General features: G+C 37.4%; 2 protein-coding genes across 2 annotated transcripts in view; one reads left to right on the forward strand and one right to left on the reverse strand.

The window, feature by feature from the left end:
• Window positions 1–353: 353 nt before the first annotated feature.
• Window positions 354–17,656, forward strand: EIF3M (eukaryotic translation initiation factor 3 subunit M). The gene is made up of 11 exons (XM_069554682.1): window positions 354–535; window positions 3,036–3,168; window positions 3,889–4,027; window positions 4,322–4,445; window positions 4,543–4,637; window positions 10,272–10,355; window positions 11,225–11,324; window positions 11,902–11,983; window positions 15,408–15,551; window positions 16,735–16,795; window positions 17,466–17,656. Exons 1-11 carry the CDS (start codon window positions 494–496, stop codon window positions 17,584–17,586), a joined length of 1,125 nt encoding a protein of 374 aa, XP_069410783.1. The 5' UTR covers window positions 354–493; the 3' UTR covers window positions 17,587–17,656.
• The window catches only part of CCDC73 (coiled-coil domain containing 73), a 187,229-nt gene continuing 183,471 nt past the window's right edge, over window positions 17,471–21,228 (reverse strand). The window contains exon 19 of the mRNA XM_069554681.1: window positions 17,471–18,286. Coding sequence (XP_069410782.1) covers window positions 18,074–18,286 — 213 coding nt within the window. The 3' untranslated portion in view covers window positions 17,471–18,073. The remainder of the gene's footprint in view (window positions 18,287–21,228) is intronic.

Consider the following 21,228-nt stretch of genomic DNA (forward strand, 5'->3'; position numbering starts at 1 on the left):
CATCCAGGAGAGCCCTTCTAATATACTTCGTACTGTTGTCTTCTGTGTGCCTCCACTCCCGGTGCGGGAGTTTACCTTGAAAACTTCTGCTATCCCCAGGGCAGAGTGCACTGCCTGCTAGTTAGTCCCTCAATAAAGGTTTAAAAGTGGGTGAAATTATAAGTTGAAAAAAATTTGCCTTAAAACTTCAAAACGCTAGGTAGGTTCCGCGAGCCACAAACGCAGCAGCAACTCTACTACCGAAGTTAGACTGGGCTGGAGGCATCCTGGAAGGAGACCCCTTGCGCGTGCCCTGGCTCCCCTCTGCCCCGCCCCCAGCCAGAATGCGTGCTGGGATTGGTCTCCGTGGTTCCGCCCCTGTCGATGACCCCGCCCCGCAAGACCCGCGGTGGGTGACCCGGAAGCGGTTGTGAGGCGCCGCCGCGCGGCCCAGCTCCCTTTTCCGGTCGGCGTGGTTTGGGAGCGCAACGTCCACGGTGCCGGGGCCTTCACCATGAGTGTCCCGGCGTTCATCGACATCAGCGAGGAAGATCAGGTGTGCTCCCGGGCCGCGGATGCCGCCAGGGTGGAAGGTGGGGGGAGACTCGGATGTGAGGGGCCGAGTCGGGGTTGAGCCCGGGCCAGGCGGGTGGAACGCTGCCCCGCGGAGCCAACCCCAGAGTCGAGAGCCGCGATTGTGTCCTCCGCATCCGGGAGTGGGCAGGCCGAGAGGCAGGGGCGTACGTTCCGGGCCTGGAGTTGCACCAGCCCGCCCGCCGGCCCTCCCAGCGCTGGTTCCCAGGCTCGACAGCCTACTTCCTGGTTGGCGTCGGGACTCTCGTAGTCACTTCTGTGTGTCGATACAGTACTTTTGACTCATGAGACGGGGATCTGTTTCCGTCCTCGAAATGCAGCCACATCCAGAGTGGGAGGTGGCGAATCTTCAGAAGGCGTAAGCAGTTCAGGGAAAAATAATTTGGTACTAAAGATCAAGATGGCTTTACTACTATGTGACCGTATGTAGACTGTATTTTATACTCTTACTTGAGCAAGAGAGTTCTGAAAGCATAACATCAGTTCCACCCCCAGACTTTTGAGGCATACACCTGGTGAATGGTCTTAATATTTTTAAGTTTCTGTTTGCTTTTTGGTATGTATGCGTGGGTAATGCTTCTCATTTTAAACGGAGAAGTCTCAAGTTCAAGTTTAACTAAGCTCGAAGGGAGTGTCTCGTTAATTTTGCAGAACTGAAAACTCTTCTCCGAAGTTTTAAGTGTTGTCATTCTGTAGTTTTCTGCTACTCTACTAACATAGAAATTTTGGTTTCGATAGAAGAGAAAACATTACTAGTCTAAGATAACTTTCAGACCTGAAGAGCAGAGTAAGGGAAAGAAAAATGGGGAAAAGCTAGGGAAGGAGTTGAGCATTATTAGAAAAGATGTGGAAGGAAAAAAAGCCTATGATGAGGAATGGAATCAGGTTATCAACAATAGGCTATTAGATTACTGGGGGAAAAAAAGTTTGTTTTTGTTTTTGTTGTAAATGGAAAAGGGTTGTTGATGCAGGAAGTTTTGCCATTCTGTAAAGTAATTAGCCTCCAATTAAATCAATTTTTTTTTAAAGTTTTGCCATTGATTATATTAAAGTGTCTTTTCTAGTTAGATTATGCTGCTGTTCTTGTTTCACCCTATCCATTCCTTTTGGGTAAATAGATGATTGCCTCAGGAATTTAACTTCATCAAGCTCTCGATTAGAGTAACCACCTGTGGCCAGTTAGGGATGCCAGATGAAAATAGCAAAGTGTTGACTGGATAGTCTGCTTTGTGCATGCAAAGCAGAAAGTAAATAAATGCCTTTGGTGGGGGGGAGGGGGGCACTGTACTATGTCTCCTTCATAGAGAAATATACAGTGATAGTTTAGTGCTATCTGAAATGGTGAGATTTGTTTTATGAAATCTTATTTATAATACTAACTCATGTGAAGTTTCTGTGTTACCTGAAAAGATTGTGCCATCAGATCTGCAGGTTTCATATACTTAGGTAGCCAGACATAGCTGTGGGATTAGAAATATGATGCCTGTATATGTGCTAATGGTGTCCCTACATCTCCATTTCAGTTCTTTATTATCTTAAACACTGTTTACATTCATGAATAGCTGCCATAAATCCGAGTCCTGAAAAGAATAAGTTATTAAATATTATGTGTGTGGTAGAGTAGGAAATGCCTAAATACTTGGATGTGGTACTATAGTTATGTGTTTATAGGTCCAGCAGTGCTTTCTGATCCAGGTATGCATAGATGCAATTTGATAGAAACATTATATTAAGGGCAACATTCAAAGGCATCTTCTTATTTTTGTATCTCTTACAGTGCTTATCTCAGATAGGTCCTCAAACATTTACTTAACAAATGATTACTCCCTTACCAGGGTAATGTCTGTAACTTTTAAAATTATCCGTGTTACATAGACCTGAGAGCAGTAAAACTTAATTTCTTTAAAACAGATCACTTATTACCTTTCCCCACTTGCCCCCCCCAAAAAGCTTGGGCTATGTTAGAAAGGCTTTTGCTGTATACTGAGAATCCAGCAGGATATATAGGTGATGTGAGAGACATTCTGGAGGTGATCAGTGTGGGGGTCATAATGGGTTTGTGTAGCTACTTGTTTGAAGTGAAGTGAAGTTGCTCAGTCGTGTCCGACTCTTTGCGATCCCATGGACTATAGCCTACCAGCCTCCTCCGTCCATGGGATTCTCTAGGCAAGAATACTGGAGTGGGTTGCCATTGCCTTCTCCAGGAGATCTTCCCAACCCAGGGATTGAACCCGGGTCTCCCGCATTGTAGGCAGACGCTTTACCGTCTGAGCCCTTTGAGACTGATGGTGGATGGGCTAGCGGGGAGAAACTTTAAAATAATTTAAAGTCATCATTAAACGTGATATTCACATTTTATTTATTAATTTTTTTAAGAAACAGGACAGAATGCTTTTAGAGCTTGCCTTTTGTAATTTATAGTTCATCTAATAGATATAGAGCAATCTTATTTGATTCAACAGGCTGCTGAGCTTCGTGCTTATTTGAAATCTAAAGGAGCTGAAATTTCAGAAGAGAACTCAGAAGGTGGCCTTCATGTAGATTTAGCTCAGATTATTGAAGCCTGTGATGTATGTCTGAAGGAAGATGATAAAGGTTTGTTTTTAAATTTTTTGTATTATTACTAATCATAGACGTACTTTTAAAACATTGTTGTGAATTACATTTGTTTTATTTTAGACCTTAGAACTTTAAAAGCACCATTGTTTTTAATCTTTGCACACACTTTCAATTTATTCTCATCTGTTAAACCTGTGAAGTAAGCCTGTTTTGAGAAAACATTCACATCTGTTTTTTGAGTGTTATTGCACACAGTAAATACTGCTAATTTCAGAATGAACTAAAAAAAAATACGAATCTCTTCATAAGGTTTACGTTATCAAATGGGATGCAGTTTCAGGTAATTGAAAAGCTAATTATTTGACTAATCCTCTATTTATTGAGATAAAATGGGAAATTTTGAAAATTAGGAGTCCTAAAATCTCTGGTTAAGGTTTGAGATTAAACTTGGCATATAATTAGTATCTTGGCAGTAAAGCTGAAACTGTATACTGTATGGAGGTGTGAATCAGTCTTCTGCTTTACTGGTTAAAAACCAGATCCTGGGTAGTAACTTCTTCCTCATTTAATACAGTGTGGAAGTTGTTTTCTGAATGATAATGGTACAGCAGAGCTGGTTATTTTAAATTCATGTCTTCTCTGTTTTTTAGTTTTTATGTTCAGTGGTCTTTGGTATATTAAAATTCTGGAAATACATATTTAACTCGATACATTAAATATTATAGTATCACTGTTATGTCATCCATACTTGTGTAGATGTTGAAAGTGTGATGAATAGCGTGGTATCCCTCCTGTTGATCCTGGAACCAGATAAGCAAGAAGGTCTGATTGAAAGCCTGTGTGAGAAACTGGTCAAATTTCGGGAAGGTGAACGTCCATCTCTGAGACTGCAGTTGTAAGTTAAGAACTGAAGGAGGCTCAGTTTTCCTATGGGGTTTTCATGTTCCTGTCATTTATTGGTAAAAAGCAAGGAGTTTGTCATGTTACTGTCGTTTATTTGTAAAAACAATTCTAGAACTTGACTCTCAGCTGTGGCTTATTGGTGGTGTGTCTTTGGGCTCCATTTCCCTCCTTGCAGTGTGATGTTCATAGCAGTATCTGTGAAGTTTGTTGTCAGAGCGGATGGCCTCAATGCACTCACCATAGTCACTGATCTCAAGCACTGCTTTATCATTTGTTTGTTTACCAGGCTAAGCAACCTTTTCCATGGGATGGATAAGAATACTCCTGTAAGATATACAGTGTATTGCAGCCTCATTAAAGTGGCAGCATCTTGTGGGGCCATCCAGTATATTCCAACTGAGCTGGATCAAGTGAGTTATGATGTGGAATACTTGTTCTGCTTATAAGAAATAAGCAAATATGTTCACCATGTCACTAAATTTTCTCCTTTTATCAATCTCGTTTTAGGTTAGAAAATGGATTTCTGACTGGAACCTCACCACTGAAAAAAAACATACCCTTTTAAGACTACTTTATGAGGCACTTGTGGATTGTAAGAAAAGGTATTCAGAATTAATGTACTGACTTAACAGGCAATATAAGTAGTTGGGACTGTTTTTTAAAGACAAGTAGGATAAGTGCTTTTGGTCTTACTTTGTTCTCTAAGGAGTTGCTATAAATCTCTTTGTGTAAATTTCACCTACTAAATTAAAGATAACTGCCAAGTTTGAAATAGTTTTTCCCATCTTTAAACTTTCTAAAAAGCAAAACTTGCTTTCCTAAAACTGGTACAGCTGTTAATCCCAAAGCTGTGTAACATTAGACTGAGTTATTTAATTAGACTAAGCTTTGATGTCTTAGTACAGGTAGTGCTATCACTTTTGTTTAATGGTGGTGAGGGTCTATCAGTCAGTTTCCCTTAGTCAGTGTCTCTTATATAAACAGTGTCCCTGAGATGAAACTTTGCAATGAAAGTGAAAGAAAAGTGTTAGGCATTCAGTCATGTCCGACTCTTGGCGACTCCGTTGACTGTAGCCTGCCAGGCTCCTCTGTCCATGGGATTTTCCAGGCAAGACTACTGGAGTGGGTTGCCAGTTCCTTCTCCAGAGAATCTTCCCAACCCAGGGATTGAGCCCAGGTCTCCCACATTGCAGGCAGATGCTTCACCATCTGAGCTACCAAGGAAGCCCAGCTTTGCAATAGACTAGACTAAATCTTATTGTGCTTTTGCAAGGTCTTGAGTTTCTAGGGCTTGTATTTAGCCCAGCAAACTGCATGCCCCAAAGATTTATTCCTCAGCCAGTTATGGATGCAACCAAATGATAGATTTGGTCCAGTTTTTAGGATCAGTATTGAAGGATAATCCTGCCATTTTGACCTAGCTTTTCAATTTCTCTTTTCACATAGTGGTTAAAAACTTAGAAAAAGTAATCAGTCTTTTATTGGACAATTTTTAGTGGCTTTCAGTGCTAGGGTGTTTCATATATTAGAGAAGATCAATAATAGTGTTTATGTTATGTTAATGTAAGTTTTTACAGACCATTTACATTTAATAATACAAGAGAAAATTATATTTTTGTTGTGAAAGTTGCAGTGTTTTATTATAAAAGAAGTAAGCAGGGAATTTTGCATTAATACCCTATTTCATTCTGTATCAGTGGCTACTGTCTGTTACCTGCTTGCACACTTGTGGCAGCATTCCAGCCAGTTGTCAGTAAGTGTTAAATAGTTTTATGTCAGACCATTTCAAAAGGGAGGGCATGAAAGCTACTGGAGAAGGAATCCGTATTTTAATATACACTATAACAACTAGTCCATTCTAAAGGAGATCAGCCCTGGGTGTTCTTTGGAAGGACTGATGCTAAAGCTGAAACTCCAGTACTTTGGCCACTTTATGCGAAGAGTTGACTCATTGGAAAAGACTGATGCTGGGAGGGATTGGGGGCAGGAGGAGGAGGGGATGACAGAGGATGAGATGGCTGGATAGCATCACCGACTCGATGGACATGAGTTTGAATGGTGATGGACAGGAAGGCCTGGCGTGCTGCGATTCATGGGGTCGCAAAGAGTCGGACACGACTGAGCGACTGAACTGAACTGATAAATGTGTAGGTAGTGGAATAAAACTACTGGGATTTGAACCTTGGCCTTCCTACTACTAGCTATGTGTTAGTTGCTCAGTCATGTCCAGCTGTGTAGTCCCATGGATTGTAGCCTGCCCGGATCCTGTCCATGGAATTCTGTAGGCAAGAATACTAGAGTAAGTTGTCATTCCCTTCTCTAGGGGATCTTCCCAACCCAGGGATCAAAGCCAGCTCTCCTGCATTACAGGCAGATTCTTTACCATCTTAACCTTCAGGCTAGCTCTATGACCCTAAATAAATCTCTGTACCTCAATTTCCAACTTCAAGGTGGAAATAATAGTAGTATGTACCTAATAGCATTATTGGAAAGATTAAATAAGATATACACGAAGTTCTTAAAACAGTGGTTTTATTATTAAGAAAGCACTCAGTAAATATTAGATATTTTATTCCTGTCATTATCCTTTTCACTTTTTTCAAGCTCATCTTAAAAAATTAGTCTTTTTTTTTTTTTTTCTGGTATAGTAATTTAAAATGATGTGTGTCATTGATGACTACTCATTGGGTGGTGTCTCTGATTGCTATTTAGTAGATCCTCAGTCTTTTATGCATAAAAAGGAAGTAACTAAGATCACCTAATAAAGAATCCCAAAGCTAGTTCTCAGAGAAATTGAGATAGGACATCAGTACCCATCTGTCCTCTCCTAGACACACCCTAATGTTAACGTATTAAGAAATACCTGCAGCATTTGTCACAGGCCAGCATTCTTTCCCTGTTGAAACGCTTCCTTCAGTTGACTTCTGGGGCTTCTGTCTAGAGTCTTTGCTTCATTCACAACTCATTTGTGGCTCCCTCCCTCCCTCAGTTGTTGCCTCATTGGAAAGGCCTTCTTTGGCTTCTTTCTGTGAAAATAACAACATTCCTCTACCCTTGCGTTGCTTCCCCCCTACCTTCCCTCTTTTATTATTGCTTCCATTGCACTTACTATTAACTGACCTACTATGTTTTAATGTTTATTATCTGTCAGTCCCCACCAGAATGTAAGTTTCACAAGGGCCTTAACTTGCTGTTCATTGCTAGGACAGTGTCTGACAAGAGTAGGCACTCAGTATATATGTGCCATGTGAATGACTATTTCTGAAAAACGGACATGTTGCAAAAGCCATAGATGTAAGCAGCAGTGACGTAAGGCAGTATGAAACGGTGGTTTATGGAATACAGCGTGTATGCCCTTCCCAGGCTTTAAACCCAGCTTCTCTTCTGAACTTTAGGTCTTTATGTTCAGCTGCTTTCCACCTGTTTCTCTCTAGTTGCGGCCTTGCCATGGTGAATCAGACAGTAAAGAATCCGCCTGCAATGCGGGAGACCTAGGTTCAGTCCCTGGATTGGGAAGATTCTCTTGAGGGAGGGCATGGCAACACACTCCAGTTTTCTTGCCTGGAAAATCTCCATGGACAGAGGAGCCTGGCGGGCCACAGTCCGTGGGGTCACAAACAGTCAAACATGATTGCGTAGCACACATGGTTGCCTCAAACTCAGTATGTCCAAAATGAATTTCCGTTTTCTCCCTCTGAATTAGTCTGTTTTCCTAGCTAGACATCTCAAAGTCATCTTCTCTTTATTCTATTTACAGTGATTTTGTGAAACAAAAATTTCAGCATGTCATTCTTCAGGTTTACATTTTCTTTAGGGCACAGTACAAAATTCTTAGGGTGATATAGAAGTCCTTTCTGACGTGGGCTTCCATTTATTGCTGTAGTGTGACTTGGCGAATGTGACAGTAATCTCGCCATTTTTATATGGTGCAGTGAAAAGCTGCAAAAAACTTTGCTTTCTCTATATAGACATTCCCTCCGTCCATTTCTCTCCTCCTCTCTTTTATGCACACCCACCCACATACTCTTCCTCTTGGTTATCATACTCTAGACAGTGAACTGTGTCAGATACAAAAGCCCCATGCTCTTTCCCAGTCTGGACCAGAGAGGCTGGTACTTGTTCTTGTATGGTCTACAAGCTAAGAATGGTTTTTACATTTTTAACTGATTGATTGGGGTCGGGGTGGGGCGTCAAAAAAAGGCTATTTCTTGAAATGTGGCCATTATATGAAATGCAAATTTCCGTATCCATAAAATTTTATTGGAACACGCCCATATTACATTTTTATGTATTATCTATGTCTGCTTTCGCCAAGATTTGAATAGTTGAGGTAGAGACTGTGACCTCTAAAGCCTAAAACATTTATTGCCTCGTGCTTCGTGGAAAGGTGCCCTCTGTTTGGTCTAGACCCACACTCAACTCCTTCACTCTGCCTGAACTGCTCCTCCTGTACTTACAGTGCCCTCCACTTATCATAGCACTTCACACCCTCAGCTAAGAGGCTTACGAGGATGTGGGCTCAGTGAGAGCTCCCCAGGTGGTTCGGTGGTAAAGAGTCCACCTACCAGTGCAGGAGACACAAGAGACGTGGGTTTGATCCCTGAGTTGGGACGATCCCTTAGAGAAGGAAATGGCAGCCCACTCCAGAATCTTTGCCTGGGAAATCCCATGGACAGAGGAGCCTGGCGGGCTACAGTCCATGGGGTTGCAGAAGAGTTGGACACGCCTTGGTGACTATATCACAAAGCAGTAAAGGCTCAGGGAAGGTTAGGACCTTGTCTGTCCACCATTGCATTCCCAAGGTGTTGGGCAGTGATGGGCCCTGAGTCGGTGAATGCTCCCCATGCTTAGGGAACTAGGAGAGGATAGTTATTTAAACTCTATAGATTTCTGTCATGCTGCTGCTTTAAGATTTGGTTTTTGCCTAGTACACAGAAAATGGTCATTTTGTTGTTTTTGCTTCTTGGGAGTTACCTCGCCCTCTTAGTAAGAAATGCGTACACTTATTGGTGTCTCCTTCATGATTTTATTCATATTGGTGGTTGATGAGTGCAAATTGTGTGACACCTTCTGAGGCCTTATTATATGTCAGATACTGTGTTCTTTAAATGGACTATTTGATCTTTGTGAATTCAGGTTTTCTTTAATAAGATGTATTCAACTGAAGTATACTATGGCTGTTAAAACTGGAAAGTGTGCCCATGCTTGCAGTGTATCACAGGATAGTAATTTGTTTAAATTGGAGGGTAATTGTTTTACAGTGTTGTCTCTGCTGTGCAACATGAATTCAGCCATAAGTGTGTGTATATATATATATATATATATATATATATATGTATATATATATATATATCCCCTCCCTTGTGAGCCTTCCTCCCACTCCCCCCCGCCCCCACAAGGTAATATATTTGAACCTTAGTTTTGTGGGAAGTTTTAGAATGTCATTTAACTTTTAAAAAATAAATAGTATAGCTCTTACTGATTTTATCCAGGTTGAATCCAGACGTAGGGAGAAGAGAAAGGTTTTTAGCAAATGAAAAGGGTGTTTCTCCTACTTAGCAAACTGAAGCTTTCTATAACTGGCTGAAGATTTCATCAGTTTAAAAAAAGAAATAAAGGGTGAAGATAAACATTGTCTAAGTTCAGATTGAGTTGATGCTTTTAATTGTGCTTTTCACTGCAGTCAAAATTGATCATATAATTCTGGGGGTGATTTAATTGGAAGGGTGTCATTAGTGGAGTTATTTAAATATCTGGTGTTGGCGCAGGTTCAGCTGTACTATTCTCAGACAAAACAACTTTTTTCTCCTCTAGGGCTTTTTATAGCTTGTCTTCTCTGCCTGGAAAGTCATCCAGCCCCAGCCTTCCACCTCCAACCAATACTCTTCATAGCCAATTATTTTACATCCTTCAGATCTCCGCTTATGTATCATTTCCTCAGAGAGAGACTTTCCCTGCTCATTCTGTATGAAATAGCCTCCTCTTTGCTCTCTCAACTCTTATTACTGCATAACATCACCATTTTCCTTTATGGCACGTTAATTGTTATTTTTCCTTAGTTGTTTCTCTTTCCTACTATAAGGAAAGTTCCATGACTTTCCATAGAGAAGAACTGTGTCTCTGAGTCACCAATGTATATGTATCATCAGCCCAGTATTGGCACTTAGTAAATATTTTTGAATGAATGAGTGGCAGTAATGATACTCTGAAGTTCCTAAAGTTATATTTCTTTTTAGTGATGCCGCATCAAAAGTTATGGTGGAATTGTTAGGCAGTTACACGGAGGACAATGCTTCCCAGGCTCGAGTTGATGCCCACAGGTAATGTTTAACATGGTGTTCCAGTGATGGCTGTCGTCGTCGGGGCAGAGGGAAGCTACAGTATTCGGTCATATAGTGGAGGTCATGCTTGCATCCACCTGTGATCCAAAGCCATTTGATAGCATGTGCTCCATGATGATTCTAATGTAGCTACCAAAATTCAAGATTTGGTATTGAAAGAACCATAGAATGCATGTGAAATAGCCATACAGTGTTTGCTATTTGGGGTATTCCTGCAATTGGGGTTCCCAACCTGAATAGTAGAACTTGATCTTGGTTTGGTTTTACCTTAATATTACAGAATGTTGATGGGGAAAGGTTGGATTTGTATAAAAATTAACTTATTGCTAATGAGAACTGCTTCAAGCAGTTTTAGGTCTATTTAGTAGCGATAAGAGTAGGATCAGTTTTTTAACTCTATGGAATGGAAATTGGTAATTTCTTCATAGGGTTATTGCTTCCCAAGAACTTGTATATAATGGATGTTGGTAGAAAGGGTAGTTAGTGGAAAAGATAGTCGTTGACTCAGGTTAGAATGCCTGCATTCAAATACTTGACCACTTAATTAGCCCTTAAAACCAGGCAAGTTCTTTTCTGAGCTTGTTTCATCTTTAGTAAAGTGGGCTTGATAATACTCTTAAGTGTCTCGAGGTGCTGTGAGGATGAAATGAGATAATACATGTTAAAACAGGCATCACTGATCAATTTATTGGCCTGTTTTAACCCCAGTTTTGTAAATTTTTTATGCCATGTATATTGAACTCTTAGATATTTCACTTAATTGAATATATTTTGCAATCTGCAAAGGTAGTGAAATGTACCTGAATTTCAAGACTCTGAGCTTTGATTTATTTTGTTTTCCAATTAAGGTGTATTGTGCGAGCATTGAAAGATCCAAATGCATTCCTTTTTGACCATCTTCTTACTTTAAAACCAGTCAAGTTTTTGGAAGGCGAGCTTATTCATGATGTAAGTAATTTATCCTTAATGTGAAAAGTGTTTTCTCCTAAATCTAACACACTGAACCCAGAACTCTTTGCATTAATGGACACAACTCAGAGAAATCTAGAAAGAGAACTATTTATTCATTTTTTATCAGGAACAGACTAAAATTTAGGACTAACATTTAGCTTTTCTCCACTGTTGAACACGCCTGTTCTTCCTTTCTTTCCTTCATTTTCTCCATTATGAACCTAGAGAATACAAATTTCTTCATATTATATAGTGTCAGCTAGCCCCCAATTAGGAAAATAAGTCTGATACTTAAAAACACATGAATGTACTTTTCTAGTTATAAATACATTACAGATTATTTTCTATTAGTACTATGTTATTACTGCCATCTTTTGGGGTAAATCGTTTAAAGCTCATTGTATTTACTGATTCTTTCATCTTAAGTGAATTTGACGAAAGCAGATTTACATAGTAATTTGATCAAACAGATTGAATATAGAGTCTCCTTGCTGGGAGTCAGTGTCTTAAATAGCTAGTATAAATCTTGATTCTATATTGAATACTGTCTTTTTTTTTTTTTTTTTTTGTATAGCTTTTAACCATTTTTGTGAGTGCTAAATTGGCATCATATGTCAAGTTTTATCAGAATAATAAAGACTTCATTGATTCACTTGGTAAGTTTTGGGGATTATTCTTTGGAGGGATAGGGAGAGATAGGAATGTATGATCCAGAAAAATAGGATCATGGATTATGTGTAGATTACCCTAACCAGCGGTGTATCTTATTCCTTAGATGCATGGTGATTTAAATTTTTGGTACTTCTTTTAAAAAGCCACAGTCACATAATTGTAGCAGTAGCTTTTTTCCTTCTAATACAGTCTTTTACACTTGGTTCTCCATCACTGCCCCAATGAACAAAGTATACTGTATTCCTGAGCAGATCTAAGTGAAGCTATAGATGAAGTGAGAAGTGGAGTTATGGTGATTTTGTGTGACAGTTTGTTGAAGACAGCATAGGAAGTTTAAGCTTTGTGATTTTTATCTTGAAATTTTCTTTCTAGACCAACAGAGTTCAGTAAATGTTGCTGAATTCTTACTCATCCTCATTGAGCAGATTGCATATATGTTCAGTGTTTTCTTTCTGGAGCATGTTTTTAACATGGCTAAAATTAAAAAGAAACCTTAGGAAATCTGTAGTTGAACAGGTTTAATTGTTCTAAAACTCCGTTTTTTAGAGAGTGAAGACAAATAAAGCTAAGGTGCTTAGTTTTTTTACTGGACGATGATCAGAACACAAAGGCCAGTTGTAATTTTCCATATTAAAATTGAATTTAGTCTTCCTGGTTGGTTGAAGTGTAGATAAAGAATACATTTATAATCTACTTTGATTATACTATTAGTCCTCAATTTGGTAATCATTAATTCCTGTCACCTATAACTTTTGTGCAGCCATTGGAGTTAGGGAAGATTGAATTATTCTGAACATAATAAGGCGTTTGAAATACACCAAGATAAAGTAGATGCAAGTGTGTTTGTGTTCAATGCTTTGCCAGGTGCACTAGACCCAGAAAACCACATTCTGTCCCAGTTAATTTGTTTTGTGGCATGAAGCTATGTGATGGAATGTTAATGTCAGCAACCTCTTTATTTACGCACCAAAGAAAAAGGAGTAGTAATTAACACTTTGACACTCCCCCATTGATGTGTAATTGACTGTTTCAAAGGAGCACTGGTTCATAAGCTATTGCATGCATTAAAATTACGTTTTCTATATTGCAGCATTTTAAGACAGGGGTCAGTGACAATGCAGAAATTGCTCAATGATGCGCATTTTTTTATTACTGCATTAAGGTTTTGACATATTAGTAATGAATAAATGTTTCCATAAAATTAGATTTTTTTATAACTTTAAAATTGAAATATGACACACAACACTGTGACTTCCTCGTTGAAGGTAATCTACTTTCATGAAACAAAGCACAGCTTTCTACAAGTCTTTAACTCATACTTTACTGGCTTAATAATTTGATTTTGAGAATAAGAATCCTAAAGGCTTTAAATTTGATTCTTTGTTTTAAACATCAATTTGAAGTGTTTTTAAATGCAGATTTCCATGAGTTAGACCACGGTTTTACATAATTCACTTGAGAAATAATCTTCCCTCTGATAAGTTTTTGGATTTATGGTAATCTTGTAACTGCACAAGGAGTAGCAGTAAAATAAATTTAACTTCACGAGTATTTTAAATTATATCTTAGAAATTTTAGGAATTTCTATCATTTTATCATAGTAAAAGAGGCCAATATGTATGTCCATAGAACTGGTAATGTTAAGGAATTTTCTTGTATTGACAGATATTGTATACAAATAAACTTTGTATTAGTTCTCTGTGATAGGAAAAACATAACAATTTCTGTGTAAACCACAAATCATCCCTGTTTGGCCTTTTGTTTGTCACAATCTATGCAGATTAGCAATCATTTATTAGTAATTTGTTTATCCAAAACATCTTATTAAATGTTTATTTTTGGGTTTTAAATGTATTAAGATGTTATTACAGCTGAAAGTCTGGTTATAAATGTGTAGATTCCACAGGTAGCATCAGTTATTCTCAAAACACTTCGTTTTATTAACACTGACAACTTGGGCCAACAGTAGCACTATCTTGTGTCAACTGAATTGCCCTGACATGTCCACATGTAATCTAGTGTTGTCCAGTTGCTACCTTCTTGCTTCGGAAAGTTAATCAGCATCTAATTTGCATTTGTTAATTAGGGTTAATGTGCACTAATTGATTTTTTGATGCTTGTAGATTTCCATTAAACCTGCTTAGCAATACTTACTTGGGTACCTCATTCATTTGAGTTATGATGATCATGTTTTTGTTGAATCAGTGCCAAATAGAAAGTCTGCATCATAATTACAGCTAATTAACAATTATGTCCTATATTAATGGGCTTCCCTAGTCTTGTGCTAAATTTAATAATAAATTTCAAATTTATTTATGGAGTACTTGGAACTTTTTCACCAGTACAAACTTGAGGCTCTTAATTACTAGAGAGTACCATTCGCTGAGTTTACATAATTTGAAAGTTCAGAGAAAAGGAATGTATAAGTATTCCTAAATTAACTTTAGAAATGTTTTAAGAAATTAACATGAAATAGAGTAATCTGTGTTATAATTCAGCTTCTATTTAGGAATAGATAATTTGGGTATTCTGGATTTGTATATATTTGTATTTCTAGTTATTTTGTACATGAACTTATTTTTTAGGCCTAGTACTGCCACTTTGTAACCAATAAGTAAGTCATTTAATCTCTTTACTCCTCAATTTTAATTTTTTTACAGAGAAAGGATGGGGACTAGGTAGTTTGCTCTTAGGTCTGACAATTGTTTACGATCCGAATAATTATAATAGTATTTCATTAGAAATTATAAGGCAAAATTTGAATTATTTGTGGTTTTCTACTTTTGCCTTAAAAAGAACAGGTATCACTATTACTTTATCTAGTACTAATCATTTTCAACCTGTAAATGTTAAATATACTTTTGCAGTTTGACTTTTAAGTATTAAATCCAAAGTGGCCTAAAGGGAAATTTAATGTTTTTATAACTGAATGTATGTTAACATATTTTAAAATTCCATGCTTACCAGTATCACAGAAAACAGTAAGTATCAATGGATACAGAATCCTGTGTATAAATGAAGAGCTTATTAGTAAAAATAAGTTTTAAGTAATTTAGTTAAATTAGAATGTTCTTTATGAAATGTATTTTGTATACTTTATCTCCTAAAATATATAAAATAAATATTAAAAATAGAAAATGTACAAAATGTTTAGGGCCTAAAAATATCATTTTATAGCCTGATCTTAACATTGAATGTGTCACCTGTGGCACTGAAGCAGTAAGGAAACATAGTAATAGAAAAATAATTTTAAATGCTCCATAATATGATTATAGGGTCAGTTTATGGTTTGCAAATACAAGAAGCTTTGTGAAAATTAACACTGTGACACAGTTTTACACAAGAGTTATCATGCAGGGCTGTAATTAGTATGGATGCTTATCTGGCTTCACTACTATTGTTTCTCAGGCCTACTACATGAACAGAATATGGCAAAAATGAGACTGCTTACTTTTATGGGAATGGCAGTGGAAAATAAAGAAATTTCTTTTGACACAATGCAACAAGAACTTCAGATTGGAGCTGATGATGTTGAAGCATTTGTTATTGATGGTAAGGCAATTGGAACATTTTCTTTTCTAGAATTTCTTTCTACCCTATGAAACATAAGATTTTTAATCTTGAAACTGAGTTTAGTAGTTGAGCAGATTATATTTGTAGTACTGTGAAAACTGAGTGGGATTATTCAGTAAGTTGCTATGTGGTTTTTTTTGGATAAGGAAATGGCAACCCACTGTAGTATTCTTGCCTGGAGAATTCCGTGGACAGAGAAACCTGTCAGGCTACCATCCATAGGGTCACAAAGGGTTGGACACAACTGAATGAGCACATGTGGTTTTTGGTGTGTATCTATTTCTTGAAGTCATGTAGAACAAAAGGCCTTTAGGGCAGAATATTGTAGTGGTTAAGAGCCTAGATTTTAGTATTAAACCTGTGTTTGAGACTGGGTCTTTGGCTGTGAAACTTGAATGTAGGAGTTAATTTGTGGTTGTGAAGATTAAATAAATTAATGCATGTAATTAATGCATGTGCCAGCTTGGTGCCTGGCACATAGTAAATGATCTGAAAATACTAACCATTATCACATTTTTGTGATTGGCCTAGGAATAGGACCTTCTTCAATAATTATATTGTGTGCTGTGCTTAGTCACATCTGACTCTTTGCAACCCCGTAGACTGAAGCCCAGCAAGCTCCTCTGTCCCATGAAATTTTCCAGGCAAGAAACTGGATTAGGTTGCCATTTCCTTCTCCAGAGGATATTCCCAACCCAGGGATCAAACCCATGTCTCTTGGGTCTCCTGTGTTGGCTGGGAAGCCTTAATAATTGCCTTATAAAGTGCAATGGAATTAGGATATTTTAAGATTAATAAAATGCACAGAACTACTGACATTGTTTCATTGGAATGCTCTTAAGTCTCAAACACTCCTATAATACCTTATTAAGAAACTGTTTCCCACCTCCTGTTTTGTGATTTCAGGAAGAACACTAGAATTCTTACTGAAAATTTTTATGTGGTATTTAATACAGATTGGTGCAGCAAACCAGAGGACAAATATATGTGGCCTTCCTTTTGGTTGTATCATACTGCTGTGCTTCAAAGAGCCAGTTTGTAAAATAGTGTTGGGAAACTGTAAAGTTTTATTATGGCTTACTTGGTCACAGTTTTGTGCTTTCAGCTGTTTTCCTTGGGAATTTTTCCATATAATAAGTCATGTAAAATATCTTTTTTCCAGCGGTAAGAACTAAAATGGTCTACTGCAAAATTGATCAAACCCAGAGAAAAGTTGTTGTCAGGTAAGACACTAATACTTTGCAGCATTTTGTAGAACAATTTATTCTATTTCACTTAAATGTTTATAGAGAACCAAGGTGGTGTTCTTATCAGTTGACTGTAGTTAAATAGTTCCTATTTATCATAATTTTATTAAAGTTCAGACTGAATGTGATTAGCTTGTTTAATGAAAGAGTCCTATTTTCCAGCACATTTCATTTAATGGCTCAGCACTGGCTAGAATACTAATGACTTCTGTGTCTGGTTTATGTAGTTCAGGAAAATAGATGGTTTAGGATTAGTGTGAATAGTGAAAGTCGCTCAGTTGTGTCCAACTCTTTGCGACCCCATGAACTATACAGTCCATGGAACTCTCCAGGCCAGAATACTGGAGTGGGTAGCCTTTCCCTTCTCCAGGGGATCTTCCCAACCCAGGAATTGAACCCAGGTCTCTGATATTGCAGGCAGATTCTTTACCAGCTGAGCCACAAGGGAAGCCCAGTTTAGGATTAGTATGGCAAATAAAGGGTTTTTTGTTTTGTTTTAAAAAAGCTTCTAGTCGTTTTTACAACTCTATATTGTCTCCTATATATATTTAGCCTTGCTGTTTTAACTAGATACAAGTGTATTATATTATAAAAGAATACCAAAGGACAAAAGGTTGACTAATAACTTTGTTTTTAATTTTTCCAGTCATAGCACACATCGGACATTTGGAAAACAGCAATGGCAACAACTCTATGACACACTGAATGCCTGGAAACAAAATTTGAACAAAGTGAAAAACAGCCTTTTGAGTCTTTCTGACACCTGAATTTTTATGCTGTATAATTTTGTTCTTTTTGGAAAATCAAAATCATAGTAAAACATAGGCTAAAATCTGACTACAGTCTGGACATTTATTGTCTCATATTTAAAAGAAATCACCATCTTCAGAGCATACAAAGTAATAAATGACAAAGGGTCACTGTCTATTTTGTATAATACATGTGTTGTGTTCCGTAAGGAAGGGTTTTGAGATGCACCAAGAGCTTTGATGAAAGAGTATATGGAGGAAAGACAAATTTAACTAAAAGGAATTAAATGTTACCATTCATTCAGTGCTAATATCATCCTTGCAATCTTAGCTATCTTAAATGAAGCATTTATTGAGTGAAAACACATTAATATAATTTCATCAAAGAAAAAAGTTGGTAAAGTGAGTAGAACTACAAAGCTTTAGCTATAAATTATATTCCTATTGAAACCACATTGATATTTCAATTAAATAATTCACTCTGAAAGCATTTATCAACATTATTTTAATCTGTTTTTTCTGCCATCTCTTCTGTTTTTCTTTTTTTAGGTTGGTTGTCATTTTCTAAGCTTAGAAGCTTTTCAGTTTCATTTATTTCATTTGTTACCAAGTGCTGCCAGTCATCTTCACCAGAAGACACATCTAAATCAGTATTTTTAATCTTGATTGCCTGAAAATGGCTTTGTAGCGGAGTTGATTTCAGAGGCTTTGTTTTCACCTAGGAAATACCAAACTTGTTTTACCACTGAAATTATTACTCATTTTCTAACCAGTCATCGATAAGCATTTAAAGAAAATCCTTCAGCCTTTGCAGTTAGGGGTATGTGATAAAAACCCACTGTTGTCTTGGCACTCACATAAAATGTGAGTTTGTAAGCTTATGTAGTAGCTCCTCAAGATCTTCAAGTAGCTCTTCAAGATATACTCCAGAGATACCACAAATGTTTTCTTAAAGGTCTTAAGCTTTCTTTGAAAGAAAACATATTTAAAACAATGCAGATAAAACAATGCAGATAAAAATCTCTTTTGTCTGCTACTCCCCTTCCCTTCCCAAACAAGTCTATGTTTTGTATCTTCTATCAAGGCTGGGGAAAATTTAAAATGCTAACGGAAGTAAACTGCCATATAGAAACTGCCTTTTACTTCAGGTTTCCTCTTAGGCTTCAGAGCACCATTGTTGGAGAAACAGGAAAGCGCAATGAGGTGTTAAATTGGCATGTTTCCAAGGCACCACATTGGGTCATATTTCTAACACTGTGTTAAGTATTTTTAAGGTTTTTTCTAAATATAAAATAATTAACTACAAGTTTAGAAAAGAGAAAAGTGTAAAGAAACTAAAAATCACTAGTAATCCGCTATCCAGAGAGACCTGTCAACGTTTTGGTACTGTTTGCTATTAGTCTATTTTTGACATCTGTATTTTAGTGCTGACTGTTCTATAGAATTTTATATCAGTTTTTCCTTCTGAATTGTTTCCTGTACAATACAAACTGCTCATAAGCAAATGTCAGTGGCTGCAAAATACTTCTTATGGATGTGTGATAATTCAACTAGGACCTATTGTTGACATGTTTCCAGTTTATCCCTATCAAAAATAAATTTGAGGGCTTCCCTGGTGGTGCAATGGTTAAGGCTTTGCATTTACACTGCAGGGAGCACGGGTTCAGTTCTTGGTCAGGGAATTCCCCACATGCTGCAGGGTGTGGCAAAATTGAGTTAATTCTTGAAAAAAATCTTTTATGGTCTTAGATTCTCAGATAAAATCTTCTTGAATGGGAATATATTTTTGAAGTACAGAACAGAATAAGAATTTGATTAAAATTACCCAGTACTGCAACCACCATTAAACATTTTAATATAAATACCCTAGACTCTTCTCTCTATATACAGTTCTTAAAAATCGGGGTCATTTATATGGTTGTCTATGCTGGGTTAAAAACATTTTTAACACTTCCCTCTAGAAAGACCATGGCTCCATCATATTCCATGTTCCATAATATTGTTGGACATTTGAGTTGTTGGAAAATGTTTACTGTTACTAAGCTATAATGAATGTCATTTGTTCATAAATCTTTGTGACGATCTTTGAATACTGCCTTAAAGTATTTTCCAATCTGATAAAAGTGGCATATTTTTGTAATGTATTTTCAAAGTGAGATTATACAGTAACAATTTTTTAAACTGAATTTAAATATTTACATTTATCTCAGTTCCCTAAAGGATATGTCTTTTTGGACTGCTCTGTTTGGTTCCTGAGAATTCTAGTCAACCACCAATCTCCTCAGAGTCTTAGCCTCTGATCCTTAGTGACGCTGGGTTCATGTTTGTCTCATTGCCTATGTTTTTATGAAGCAATTCATTTAACTTCTGTGGACTTCAGTTTTCTCATCAGATTCTTTTGGTTACAAAATGCTATTACTGTAAAGAATAACTGGATAAAATGCACATAAATATATATTTTTTATAATGTCTGGCTTGTAAGTGTTCAACATACCTTGTGTAGCTCACAGGGCCAAAATGAATTAAAGTCATCCATGCGTGGGCAGTGTGTCAGCCTCATGCAATACTGAGAATAGTTAACAGAGAAGTAGACCGAGTCCAAAGCTAGGTTGCTACTAATTTTGGAGTAAAATGATTTGATGACCTGTATGATATAATGGTCCTGTTTTGCCAATAAAATGCTAGAAACATCTTGGTGCATTTGACATCAAGTACAAACTACCCAATTTCCCAAAATTCGTATCTTTTGACTTGATGGAAAAAGGAAGGAGACATCCATACATTACACTTCCCTTTTTCCTACTTGGTGAGAGGGGCAGAAGCAAGGATTGGCCATAGAGAGAAGCAGGATGTAATTTTAAAGTTTACACTGAACAAAACTTGTCCTATTTATCTTAACTTAGGTTTTGCAGCCTAGAGCAGTAATTCTAGTTACACATATGTTGCCACATACCTTTGCTCCTTCCTTTTCCTTCTTAAAAAATCACCTCTTTCTGCCTGACTCAAAAGATCTGCTTTTGGCCTGAAAATTCCCCCAGCCTAGTAGTAGTAGTCCTCTCTTTAAGCCTGTGGTTACATTTTAAAATTCTGAATGAACCTAATACTGAATGTGTAAACAAGTGACTTTGCTTACTCTGGCCCCTCTCTCCCATCCTCATTCCTGGGTGTAATCAAGATTGCAGCAGGCTGCCAACCTAACCCCCTCTAAGAATAAAAAACACATTACTCTGGATCTACAGGAGAAAATGAATTAACTCATAACAACTACCCAGAATTTTATAAGACTGATGTGGACAGTATACATAAAAATATGTTGAAAAATTTAAAGAACTTATAGTCCCTTTCTGGCCATAAGTCTTCATAAAATTCACTTTTCATTTAGAACAAGAGTTGGCAAACTTTTGCTGTAAAAGAGCCAGAGTAAACATTTTTGGCTTTGTGGGCCAAGTGGCCCCCCTCACAACTGCGTGACTGTCACTGTAACACAAAAGCAGCCATAGAACTACACGTAAAGGAGTGGGTGTGGCTGTTCTAATAAGCTTTTATTGTTAATAAAAACAAGGCAATAGGCTGCATATGGCCCATGAGCTGTCATTCAACAGCCTGTGATGTAGAAAAACCTAAGTAAAAGAGTTTAGATTGGTTTTGTTTAGTCCAGGG

This window comes from Ovis canadensis, chromosome 15 (assembly GCF_042477335.2).
Source record: "Ovis canadensis isolate MfBH-ARS-UI-01 breed Bighorn chromosome 15, ARS-UI_OviCan_v2, whole genome shotgun sequence".
Taxonomy (NCBI): domain Eukaryota; kingdom Metazoa; phylum Chordata; class Mammalia; order Artiodactyla; family Bovidae; genus Ovis; species Ovis canadensis.

Excerpts from the sequence above, each read along its gene's own strand:
- EIF3M (XM_069554682.1), top strand. The coding sequence starts at position 494 with ATGAGTGTCCCGGCGTTCATCGACATCAGCGAGGAAGATCAG. Across the intron at positions 4,028-4,321 it reads CCATCTCTGAGACTGCAGTT|GCTAAGCAACCTTTTCCATG; the intron begins GTAAGTTAAGAA and ends TTTGTTTACCAG. Across the intron at positions 11,984-15,407 it reads AGACTTCATTGATTCACTTG|GCCTACTACATGAACAGAAT; the intron begins GTAAGTTTTGGG and ends ATTGTTTCTCAG.